The 12,653-nt window shown below is 33.8% G+C and overlaps 3 protein-coding genes across 3 annotated transcripts; 2 read left to right on the forward strand and 1 right to left on the reverse strand.

Moving 5' to 3' along the window:
• The first annotated feature begins 435 nt into the window (after positions 1-435).
• LOC106353504 (uncharacterized protein At1g76660) lies at positions 436-2,664 on the forward strand. The gene is made up of 3 exons (XM_013793274.3): positions 436-801; positions 1,197-2,166; positions 2,254-2,664. Exons 1-3 carry the CDS (start codon positions 763-765, stop codon positions 2,424-2,426), a joined length of 1,182 nt encoding a protein of 393 aa, XP_013648728.1. The 5' UTR covers positions 436-762; the 3' UTR covers positions 2,427-2,664.
• Positions 2,665-3,925: 1,261 nt separating this feature from the next.
• On the forward strand, positions 3,926-4,673 carry LOC106356945 (calcium-binding protein CML38-like). The gene has a single exon (XM_013796653.3). It carries the CDS (start codon positions 4,020-4,022, stop codon positions 4,557-4,559), a length of 540 nt encoding a protein of 179 aa, XP_013652107.1. The 5' UTR covers positions 3,926-4,019; the 3' UTR covers positions 4,560-4,673.
• Positions 4,674-8,194: 3,521 nt separating this feature from the next.
• LOC106356946 (protein MIZU-KUSSEI 1-like) lies at positions 8,195-9,312 on the reverse strand. Its single transcript, XM_013796654.3, has one exon. It carries the CDS (start codon positions 9,103-9,105, stop codon positions 8,431-8,433), a length of 675 nt encoding a protein of 224 aa, XP_013652108.1. The 5' UTR covers positions 9,106-9,312; the 3' UTR covers positions 8,195-8,430.
• Between the last annotated feature and the right edge of the window lie 3,341 nt (positions 9,313-12,653).

Here is a 12,653-nt window from a genome sequence, read left to right on the forward strand (position 1 = left end):
CCAAACTTTATAAATCCAGGCTTTGTTTTCAAACTATCAAAGCCAAAATAACCCACACCTTACTGACTTAGCAAAAAAAAAAGAGAAGACAATAATTTGTTTTTGACTTTTACATGTTCTCCTTAACCCCATCATTAATAAAGTCCTTCACGTGCTCATGGAATCAACTTTTTACAGGGGTTTAGAAGTCTAATTAAACCACATAATAACCTACTTAATTACATTGACTAAACCTTAAAACCTATAGTTTTTTTTTCTAAAAATAAGGAGAATGAATTAAATATCGAGAACTCATACAGTTTTTCATGGTTTTGCTATTTTCTTCAAAGACTAAAGACACAAGTGAGAGAGAGAGGTAACATTAACATAGATATTTCCTTTTTCATTTTCACTTTTCTTCTTTTCTCTTTTGTGTGTGTGTTTTGTCTTTATGGTCACATTTCTGATTAAAATAGTAATTGCTTTTTTTCATTGGGTAAGAAAGGATCATTGCATCAGTGCAGATTTTCCATTTCTACTATTCTCTTCCAAAAATCTTACCTTATCCTCTCCTTCATTTTTTCGTTCTTAATCAGTGAAAAATAAAAGCTTTCAACTTTGTCTTTCCCCAAACCTCTAATAATCTTCTTTTTCTTTTTGTGTGTTTCCTCTGGATCGTATCAGTAAGGTGAAAGAAACTGTGAGAACAGTGGAGTAAACCCAGATGAAAGTACGTCTCTGATCTGATAAAAACCAGTGGTTTCTGACGAACAGACACACCTAATGGGCTCAGAGCAACATAGGTTTCCTCAGCACGAACAGGTGTCTCTTCATTTCTCTCTGTCTCTCTCAGTTCTAAGCTTTTAAGTTCCTGTTTGCTTTCTTATTAGATCTGACTATTTCACACTAATCTACTTGATGAAGCAATGTTCGTTTAGGGTTTATGTTAAAGTCTTCTCCTTTTGATCCATACTGTTGTTGTAAAGCTAAAAAGGGTTACTGTTATCACTTTTGATGATTGAGAATTGAACAAAAAGTTTACATCTTTCCTTCGAAATTGAGGATAAAAATCAAAACTTTAACGGTTTATGATCTTAGATTCGATGCGTGTAAGCTTATAAAGATTACCCCTTTATAGATCCATAAGCATTACATTGTTCTGTAGAAACAGTTGATTCACTATCAGATCTCTAATGGGTTTGTGTGTTCTTGTGCAGAGGAAAAGGTGGGAAGGCTGTTTTGAAGTGTTCTCTTGTTTCAAGTCACAAAAAGGAGGAAAAAGAATAGTACCCGCCTCTCGCATTCCCGAAGGCGGCAATGCCTCATCCTCACAACCCAACGGATCTCACCAAGCTGACCAAGCTACAGGAGGAGTCAACTTATCTCTTCTAGCTCCACCTTCCTCTCCCGCTTCCTTCACCAACTCTGCTCTTCCTTCAACAGCTCAGTCCCCAAACAACTGCTACTTATCACTCGCTGCAAACTCACCAGGAGGCCCTTCTTCGAGCATGTACGCCACAGGACCCTACGCTCACGAAACCCAATTAGTCTCACCGCCTCCTGTCTTCTCCACGTTCACCACTGAGCCATCCACTGCTCCTTTCACTCCCCCTCCGGAGCTTGCTCATTTGACTACTCCTTCTTCACCTGATGTCCCTTACGCTCGCTTCTTGACTTCCAAGAACTCTGGCAAAGGTCATTACAGTGATCTTCACTCTACCTACTCTCTTTACCCTGGCAGTCCAGCCAGCTCTCTCAGATCGCCGATCTCTCGAGCTTCCGGAGACGGGCTACTGTCGCCTCAGACCGGTGTCTCCACGCCTTTGCAGGAGTCTAACTTCTTCTGTCCTGAAACGTTTGCAAAGTTTTACTTGGATCATGATCCTCAGAACGGTGGAAGGTTAAGCGTGTCCAAGGATTCAGATACTAGTCAGAATAGGCAGACGAGAAGTCCCAAGCGTGATATGGAGGAGTTGGAAGCTTACAGAGCTTCCTTTGGGTTTAGTGCAGATGAAGTTATTACAACTAGTCACTACGTTGAGATCACTGATGTGATGGATGATTCTTTGCTCTCTCCAAGAGATGGACAGAAGCTACTTAGAAGAGAAGCGAACTTGCTTAGTCAGACAAGTCCCAAATCAGAAGCTGGTCTTGATCCACCAAAGTCATCTTCAAATGGTTACAAAGGTGTGTGAGTGAACACATTGTTGAGCCGTTCCTTTTATTATTAGTTGTTGCATTGTGTCTGATTGTTTTATGTTGTTTGGCTTTTAGATCACAAACCAAGAAATGGTATTCATGCGGATGAAGAGGCTTTGTTATCGAGAGTGGGGTCTGTGAAAGGAAGCAGAAGCTATCCCACTGGTTTCTCAAGCTCTGATGCAGAGATTGAATACAGTAGAGGAAGAAGCTTAAGAGAAGGCAGAGAGAACAGACGCAGGAGATAGCCTGATTAAGAACAACAAAGCCAGCTAGTTCTGTTCTAGTGATGTTAACTCTTGAGATAGAATCTAGTTTTTAAGTATATAGACATATAAATACAGATGGTTTGTAGTAGAATGATATGATATATTAGCAAGCAAGTGTGAGAAAAGTGAATGGTTGTTTTAGTTTGTCATGGCTTTTTTTGTAAGGCCCCATGTTTCTTCTAATTGCAGCAATCTATTTAAGGTTTTCTTAGTGTCATGTTTTCTTTTTGATGCATTTTGTTAAGATGTTAAATTGAAACTTGTTAATGTTAATATTATCCTAATTTTTCTGTATTATATATTAACACTGAGCTTATATATTTGTTTTCTTTTCTCTATTTGTTTTCACATCGAGTCATTGACGTGTGAAATTGTATATATATATAAAATTAGTATTTATATGTCATTTTGTCTACCTTTAGCTTCTTCTTTTTTACCTTGAGCTTAAAGTCATAAAAATATCAGAGCATATAAAAAAATCAAAACAATCACATAATGTTTTTTAGTTGAATACAATTTTAAATAAAAATATCATTCTATTAGTGTGTCAACTTTTGAATTTACATTTTTGAGGATGATTGTGAGAGTGAATTTAATTTGTATCTTCAGAAACCGAAATATTTGTGTGGAGTTACTAGAGAAGAAAACTAGAACCAAAAAAGGTTATATTTTCTGCATAAACCACACATGATCGGATAAAATTATTCTTCGTTATAACTTTTCAACCGATTAAAATTTGGTTTCGTCATAAGAACAAAAAGAAAAGTTGAGATATTAAACAACTTTGAATGACAAATAATAATCAGAAAGACCAAGTGCGTTTACTTCTAAAAACACTCCAAAGATTCAATGAATTTCTGATGAGCTTCGTGTTTCTGGAATGTTGCTGGACCGGGTCAATAGTACTGGGCCAATTTAAGACATTATAATGTCGACGCCTGCGTTACGTTTTTGTCGTTACTAAATTAAGCAAAACAATGCCTTAAATGTTTCTGGTCGACAACCGTTTTGTTGACCGTTAACAAGAAAACTTGTTAACTGAAAACTTGTTGACACGATGACTATTTGCACCTGTTTCCATGTGCATATGACTGCCTCGGTCTACACGATAGAAAGTTTTATTTTCAATCAACCATATCCATACACGTAGTCAACCATGTACTTATCTTTGTTATTATTGTGAAAACAGATTAACAGTATAATAATAAGCCGACAAAAGAAGTGAAGCTCCTAGCGCCCACCGGTTTATCTCGTGTTGCTGCAAGTGTCAAAAACAAGTGGCCGGTCTCCATAATTTATCACAGTATGTTTCTCCTTTTCTTGTCCTAATCCGATTTAAAAGGAAGAAAATCGTGTGTTTTGACCTAATAAATACTTAATAAATTACAATTAAAAACGAGGTCAAAATATCTAACACACGATTTTCCCACGTCTTTCGTCTTTATTTATTTAAATTACCACAACTTGACACACGCCTATATATATATAGTCTTTTTCTCCCTCATTTCTCATTCAATTTCCAATTTAAACAGACAAAAATATATAAAATATAACTTACTTTTCTAATCTATCATGGAGAAGATTGCTCAACCTCAGTCATCTTTCATGAAACTTTGCCGGAAACTCTCACCGAAGAGGAAAGACTCAGCCGCAGAGAGTCAACATATCAAGAATGGTGATCATGACAAGAACAGACACATAGAGGCTGTCTTTGCTTACATGGACGCAAACAAAGACGGTAGAATCTCTCCAGACGAGCTTCAAAAGAGTTTCATGACACTAGGAGAGCAACTATCTGACGAAGAAGCCGAAGCTGCGGTTAGATTGTCTGATACAGACGGAGATGGGATGTTGGATTTTGAGGAGTTTGCTCAGTTAATCAAAGGAGATGATAAATGTTCAGAGGAAGAGAAGAAGATGGAGCTTAAGGAAGCGTTCAAAATGTATATAGCAGAAGGTGAAGAGTGTATTACTCCTAGAAGCTTGAAGATGATGCTAAAGAAGCTAGGAGAATCAAGAACGACTGATGATTGTAGAGTTATGATTCGTGCTTTTGATCTCAATGATGATGGTGTCTTAAGCTTCGATGAGTTTGCTCTTATGATGCGCTAAGAGTTATATTCTCTATTCTTCTTGTAGCTTACACTGTTTTTTTATCATTATGTTTGATTGGTGTATATAATTAATAGCTTGGTAGGCAATAAACATCATTTGTTGTTTGATTAATGTTAAACTTGGTTATATTATTCAAAAATGAGAGGAAATTTAGCAGGAGCATCTCGAGTCCATTGAGATTTGACCATGTCATGTTCTTTGGTAAAGCACACATTCCAAGGCAGAAGCTGAGCATGTGGCAATCAGTAATAGGACAACTAGATTCAAGATGAGTTTTAGTCGGATCTCACAAAACGGTAACAATGGAGGAATCTAATAAGATCCCATTTCTATTAAATTTCTATCATATTCCTACTAAATAATGGTTTTACTAGTCCATTTCAAAACGAATCTATCTTTTGTGTCTAGACCGCGCGATAACACACTTTTCCCCCTTTAACACCTCTTCTATTAGAGAGGCGGAAGCAAGATAAAGAGAACACACGAGATACCAATGATTCGTGTCTAATCGAGTTTGATCTAAAGGAGGAATCTCAACGTTTAGATCGGTAGATAGTTGGGAACCCGTACTTAGAAAGCTCCTTATAGGCTGAGAATACTCTTCCCGTACTATGAAAACTCGTTTAAACTACAAAATCTTGATATCCAAAATTAAAGTTATCTTTACAAAACGCTAAAACAACATATTTTATACTATACGAAAGAGATAATAGTTTATTCTCCTAATCCTAATCTATAAGGATTTGTATTTCTTTAAAATTAAAGAAAGTAAATGTAACAATTAAATTTCTGTTAAGCTTCCTTGTTGTAATTTGTAAAAAGTCCATAACCACACGATGCGCTGCATCAGTCTCTTTGCTCATGTTTTGAAGTTAGTAGAGGCTGTAGAGCGGTTTTCATCTAAAGGCTCAATCATGGATATATAAAACAATATATTCATCATGTAACGAATTGGCATGAAGCTTAGGTTATAGAAACTGATAAAGAAAGGCACTGATTAGTAGATGAAGCTTCTAAACTAAGAAGTTGATTTCACATATAAAGATGAAGCTTTAAAGGAAAATGGCTACAGTGAGATCAATAAAACACCAAACTAAAGTATATTGAGGAGACAGCCAAGGCAAAAGAAAATACATCAGGCTCATTGTTGTTACACTTAGAAAAACAAGTGGCACGTCAGATGTTATATTTACCTAAATTACCCTTTGTTTATCATATGTCCTCCTAATATAAAAGAAGAAAAAGCGTGTTTTAAACATGAGGATGGGACTTGTAGCTAATATATTAATCTTTCTTTGCTATAGATTAAACGACTAATTATACGTTTCCTTCTCGATCTAAAGACTAAAAATGTTTTCTTCTAGATCTACAGACTAATGTAACCATTCACTATAATATTTTAGTTATAATAACTTTTTTTTTCCTTTTTGGCTTTTTCTTAAACATAGATAACAGGATGTCAGGATGTGTGTTAACAACAGACAAAGCAAAAACATTGATATTTAAAAACAGCAAACACAAAATGGGCCCAACTGTTTCAATCCTACTAAACATCAGCCCGTTTATCTAATTTGGGCTTTTATCAACCAGTCTGGCCTCTCTTTCTCTGACACCATACTTGCAATTAGCAAATCAAAAGTTTCTTGTGAAGTTACTAAAATATGAATATGCATATAAAGTTTTAGAGGACTATTTGGTCTATAAATTGATTTTTAATTTGCTAACATTATCATGAGTAGTGCCCTTAACGATGAACAATATAAATTTTGTTCTGATATCTTTTTGGATTGATCTCAAAGAACCACGAGCAAAACTTTTTTTATATAAATACCATTTAAAAAGAGGGAACCATGGGGTTGAGAGTGCACGTGAGACCATACTAAGAGGGAATGGTGGTGGAGCCATTGTGTCAATGATTTAGAGTTAAAACTTAACCTCGTGTGCATCTCCATATCTACTTCTCTTGTTTTCAACTGCTATAAATGTATATTTATAAGATTTATATGATCTATAATTGAGAAGGAGAGGATGAAAAATCACGAGAGAACCAAAGGGGGCAAAAAAACATATCAATCAGAGCCTCAGAACCTTTGCTGGATGTCACGATTTCTGCATGCATCTGTCATTTTACGTGACATGGATGCATATATAACTACATCATGATGGTCTAGTGGTTGCATGACAAGTTTTAGGATTGGAAAACTCAAGCATATATAATTTTTGAACTGAGACGTCAATTACAGTTAACCATCATAAATATCTTAAATAATTTTTTTGTAAGCGGATCTTATAGGTTTATCTTTACAATATCAATTATCATCACGTATATATGTGTATATTAATTTTGTAATGATACCACAAGAATGGATCCTCGTGACATAGAACCACGAAATATCCATAAATTTAGGCTGCATACTGTATACTGCCTGCAAATACTGTATCATAAATTTAGGTTGTCCTATCTAGCTAGAGTAACAAAATTTACAAAGTAATATCAACGGATCTTGTTTAAATTTTAAAATTTTCTAATTGCTTAGCTAAATTCTATGTAAATATATGGAGTACTATATTTTGAGATTTTGAAGTTAATTAAACATTGTGACGGCAAGGTTTCTTTTTTTGTAGGAGTAAATATTTTCCTCGCGTGTACTAATAAATCTCTCTTTCAAAAAAGCAAACAAAAATGCCAACTATTTAAAAATACGCTAAAGATTGGTCGAAACTTGGTTTCAACTTTTAAAACAAATCATTTCATAATCAGGCCATCATATCTATGCATTTTAAAATATAATAAGGAGTATTAGAGTCCCACATCGTTAAAGATGTGTGGTTTTTGGGCATATATATATGTATGGAAAATTCTCCACTCTTGAGCTAGCTTTTGGGTATGAGTTAGGCCCATCACTATCTTTCGGGTGTGAGTTAGGCTCATCACTAATACGGAGGTCAAATAAGAATAGTTAAAGAGAAATAAACGAAAAAATAATGAACTTGAGTGAGGCAAAATCTCTATTATCATGAAAAACTAGAGGTGAAGAAGGAACGATGCTCTGGTTCGGTAACAAAGTAGACATCGAAGCTAAGCCAGATTCTTCTGTCATGTGGTTGTTGTTTGGTCGGGCATTGCTTTCAGCAATCGCGTTTGATCAGCTTATCTTCAACGCACGTGCATGTTCGTGCTTTCCACGCGCCAGTGGCCCCTAAATGATTCTCAGCTTTCAAAGAGATTACAAAAGCAAGATGGCAGGAAAGGAGTCAAAAGCAACGACACACTAAACCCAATATCATCATCTCCCTAGTAACAATCAATATTCATAATATTGATCGATGATTTATATTTGTGATCCTTATCGCAAATGATAATACGGATGAATTATTAGGTGATACTACATAACTACCTTGTTATACTTATACCGCACCATAGGTAAACCCCTTGTAGATATTTTCATCAATAAATGAAAATATAAAATGAAAAATAAAAGAGAGAACTAAAATACCTAAAAGATTCATGAGAAAAAATTATCACATATATCAATAATGATTAGTGGAGTTTTAAATATTACATTTTAGTTAAGTAATTAATTTTTATTTTTATTTAGTTTTGATATGCTGTTAATTTCGTAGAATCGGGATCTATAAACTTATTCCACCATTATCTAAAATTATCTGAGGATATTCCACACACTGTTACAATATACCACCCTAATATATAAACTATAATAACATCCGTAAACAGTAAACACTATTTGTAACTAAACCAAAGTTGTAAAATATACACAAAACCGAACACTAAATAACACATCATCAAAAAAAAAAAAAACACATCATAAGAACTAGATTTTTTCATAATCACAAGTTAACAAGTATATCACGATCTCAAAAGAAAAATGCTAAGCTCCTGTCCATAGCTACCCTCTGGGTTAACCATATGAAACGCTTCCGAGTCGCTAGACCCCGTGACTCGCTCAAACTTCGCCCTCAAATACAACGTCTCGCCGTTTGGAACCACCCCTGCGCCAACGGAAACAGACTTCATCATCCGAAGAAACATGACGTCGTTTTCAGTTATCTCTCTCTTCACGGCGAACCCAACTTTCCTTCCGTTGCAGTACATAGACCAAACCGGCACGTCTAAGATATCAGACCGGCGGTTGCTTTTGCTCCGGAGAGCGATTCGGAGAAAGCCCTCCTCCATCTCACGAGCTAGAGCCGCCGTGGGAACGGCTAGCTCGAGTAGGAGGAGAGGCGGCTGAGAGAACGGATGAGTGTCGTCTTGGAGGCAAAAGCTGACGTGGCCATGACGGTGGCCGAAGAAAGTTCCGGTAATAACTGCACCGGTTTTGTCGGAGGAAGAGGAAGAGACGGTGTCGTCTTGGTCGGAGGGAGGAGATTGGTAAGTGCAACAGTATGGGAGTAAGCACTCGATGAGGGACCGTAGGGTTAGTCGGAGACGGACTTCACGGGCACAGTCAACGTTGGTCGGAGAGTTAATGACTCGTAGATGGCTGCTTCTTTCTCTTCCCAAGTCTGCCATCGTTCTCATATTGTTGGTACTTTGATGGTGTAAAGTATATAATATAAGAAGAGAATGAGTTTGATGTAGAGAAATGAAAGGAAGTTTGATGATATACGTATATATAGGTCTGAGGCGTAAATGGATTAAATATTTTTTTTAATTGTATTAACTTATTATTTTATTTGGGTTAACTTATCACTTTATAAAGTGATATAATAATGGATAGAGAATACATATTACACGTGTGTGCTTTCATCGTTTCTGTTTTCGAGTAACTGATTTATTGCTCCTCCTTAGTTTGTTCACCAAACGGGTGTAAACTTAGCTGAATTAAGTGTCACGTTTAATGTAATTGGGAAACTAGATATCCTAAATTATGGAAACTATAAATGATGTTGATAAGAAGGGAATAGAGGGAGGTGATGTAATTGGCTGGACTAACAAGACATGGGCTCACTTGTAATGTAATGTAGGACCAGGTCGATGCGTTTGTGATTTTCTTGAACTGTTTTGTTTGTTGTATCTGCTTCTGTAATTTTCTTTCATTTCTTTAATAATGCTATTTTTTTACTATGGAAATATGCTAAAAATATGCATATTATAAGTTTTTTTTTCTTTCTAATATGTGCCTTTCTCAGTAGACTAATTTAAATTATGTTTTGAAGTGGATGTATAGTATACATACGCTGTTAGATATATCCAGTTGTGAATTTGAAGTTATGTAATAAGGGAAGCAACGATTGTATTTTATCGCTAGGTTATGTGCATTTGTAAATTAATTGTGATATGTCAATATGTACCATATACCACCTTTTAAACAGCATATAATATAAATGAATTTCCCAAAGAACAAGTTTTGCTTTATTTGGTTATTTTTTGGAGTTGAGAAAAAGATGATCTAGTAATGGTGATTGTATACATAAAAGTAACATGGCAATGAAGGTATTGAGCGTGAGATGACCGGAGAATAAGCATGCATATTCCAATGACCATATCGTGAGTTGTTATTCTCTTTAGAGAATCTCTAATTCGTTGTTATTTTTATTTCTATAATAGCAATTAGAATTAAAAGTATTTCAACCCAATTTCATTTCTTTTTTTATAATAAAAATTGTTATTTTTTTTCTATTTATAAAGTAAAAAATAGTATTTCTCTATTTTTATTATGTATTTAAATATTATTATTCTAGAAGAATACATTGGAATATATCTCAATTTTACTATAGAATTCTTCTAATTTAGAAATAAAAATAGTAAAAATACATTAGATATAATGTAAATTATAGCAGATATGCAGTTTACATTAGATATGCAGTTTATTTAATACTTTGTTTACTACATGATAAGCGTTGTCCAAATATGCGCGCAGATTACTCCCATTTGCTTACAAAGTATATGAATCATATATGATGCAGTTACATGAAATCTTTATAACAATCAAAGAAATGATAAAAGAGCATATATATTCATATCAAAGCGAGGAAATTTAATATTCCAATGTTCATACTCATGCATCGGTACTGTGTGAATTGTCATAACTTGATTCAAATACGTGTGTATGAGGCTATGAGCTGCAGATAATTTATTATATTTAGCTTGTAATAAAATGAACCTTTTTTGTTTCCTGTGAAAGTTGTTTTACCTCACCCGGAATTTTCCAGTCTACCTAGGACAAACTATAAGAGCATTTCCAAATTATTCTATTTTTAAAACAAAAGAAAGAAAGAAAGAAATATATATATTCCTATATATATATATATATATGAATATATATGAATATAATACATAGAGAAGTTACTTGAAACTCTATTTTTTTATGAAAATAGAATATATATATATATATCTCTATAAATATAGGAATATATTATATTTTATTTCTAGTTTTTATTTTAAAATAGTGTAGAACTAAAGTAAAATTTAACTACATTATGAAATTATTTTAATTTGGAGGAGAAAGTGTTTAACAACTAGCGCTCCTCGAGAGCGAAACTAAAAACGGGTTAAGAATCTATTTTAATGGACTGATAGTGGTTGTTCAAAAAAATAAATGGGCTGATAGTGTAGAGAGGCCACTTTGTGATTCTCATGCAAGCAAGAACCGAAAATGTGCCAAGCAAGCTTACTAATTAAACGATTCCAAATTCCAATCACTCTAATCTATGGATTATGAACAAAAAATCAAAAGTCAAATTCGCGTTTATTTCCTATCTACAATTCAAAACAACCAACTTACTAGAAGTATAAATTTACATCGAATTTAAAAAATCAATTAAACTGATTCAACTTAAACAACTTATTTTAAATATACTGTATCAGATAATGCTAACGAAGTAGTAATCCGACCAGCAACTGAACATGTATAACTGGCAAATTAACATATTGAAAACGAAAATCAAGCAGTGGTAGGTAAGAGAAAAAAATGGACTAAGGTGCAAACCTGTTAGTATTGGATTTGAGTCATGCTAAGAATTAAGTTGTTATTTGTTTAGCTACACAAGATAGAATAGAACAAAGGGATGACAAAAAAAAAAAATAGGAATATATTATATTTTATTTCTAGTTTTTATTTTAAAATAGTGTAGAACTAAAGTAAAATTTAACTACGTTATGAAATTATTTTAATTTGGAGGAGAAAGTGTTTAACAACTAGCGCTCCTCGAGAGCGAAACTAAAAACGGGTTAAGAATCTATTTTAATGGACTGATAGTGGTTGTTCAAAAAAATAAATGGGCTGATAGTGTAGAGAGGCCACTTTGTGATTCTCATGCAAGCAAGAGCCGAAAATGTGCCAAGCAAGCTTACTAATTAAACGATTCCAAATTCCAATCACTCTAATCTATGGATTATGAACAAAAAATCAAAAGTCAAATTCGCGTTTATTTCCTATCTACAATTCAAAACAACCAACTTACTAGAAGTATAAATTTACATCGAATTTAAAAAATCAATTAAACTGATTCAACTCAAACAACTTATTTTAAATATACTGTATCAGATAATGCTAACGAAGTAGTAATCCGACCAGCAACTGAACATGTATAACTGGCAAATTAACATATTGAAAACGAAAATCAAGCAGTGGTAGGTAAGAGAAAAAAATGGACTAAGGTGCAAACCTGTTAGTATTGGATTTGAGTCATGCTAAGAATTAAGTTGTTATTTGTTTAGCTACACAAGATAGAATAGAACAAAGGGATGACAAAAAAAAAAAAATATATTCCCTCTGTTTCTAAATGATCCATGTTTTGGAAAAAAACATTTGTTTCAAAAAGATGTATATTCTATATTTTTTATAAAAAAATTATAAACTTTAAGAAAATTAATTGGTTTTATTAGATTACTATTAGTTAAAGTTGTTGAAAATTGAAAACTACAGAAAACGATAAATTTATTATACTGATTTCATACGTTTTTTAATCCTACTATATAAAAGAGACTAAATTCAAGGCTTTTGAGACTATCCACCTCAGCCAAAATATTCTCATCCACAAAGAATTAAAAATAAATGTCATTTAGAAGATAATTAACTAACATAAAACTTTTGATATTTCTAAAAAATTCAAATTTGTAACTGC

Source organism: Brassica napus, chromosome A7 (assembly GCF_020379485.1).
Source record: "Brassica napus cultivar Da-Ae chromosome A7, Da-Ae, whole genome shotgun sequence".
Lineage (NCBI taxonomy): Eukaryota > Viridiplantae > Streptophyta > Magnoliopsida > Brassicales > Brassicaceae > Brassica > Brassica napus.

What these genes read in the sequence shown, in the direction of transcription:
- LOC106353504 (XM_013793274.3), top strand. Translation starts at nt 763, where the DNA reads ATGGGCTCAGAGCAACATAGGTTTCCTCAGCACGAACAG. An exon ending in GGTTTCCTCAGCACGAACAG is followed by an intron (nt 802 to 1,196) that starts GTGTCTCTTCAT and finishes GTTCTTGTGCAG; the next exon opens with AGGAAAAGGTGGGAAGGCTG. An exon ending in ATCTTCAAATGGTTACAAAG is followed by an intron (nt 2,167 to 2,253) that starts GTGTGTGAGTGA and finishes TTTGGCTTTTAG; the next exon opens with ATCACAAACCAAGAAATGGT.
- LOC106356945 (XM_013796653.3), top strand. Translation starts at nt 4,020, where the DNA reads ATGGAGAAGATTGCTCAACCTCAGTCATCTTTCATGAAACTTTGCCGG.
- LOC106356946 (XM_013796654.3), bottom strand. Translation starts at nt 9,105, where the DNA reads ATGAGAACGATGGCAGACTTGGGAAGAGAAAGAAGCAGCCATCTACGA.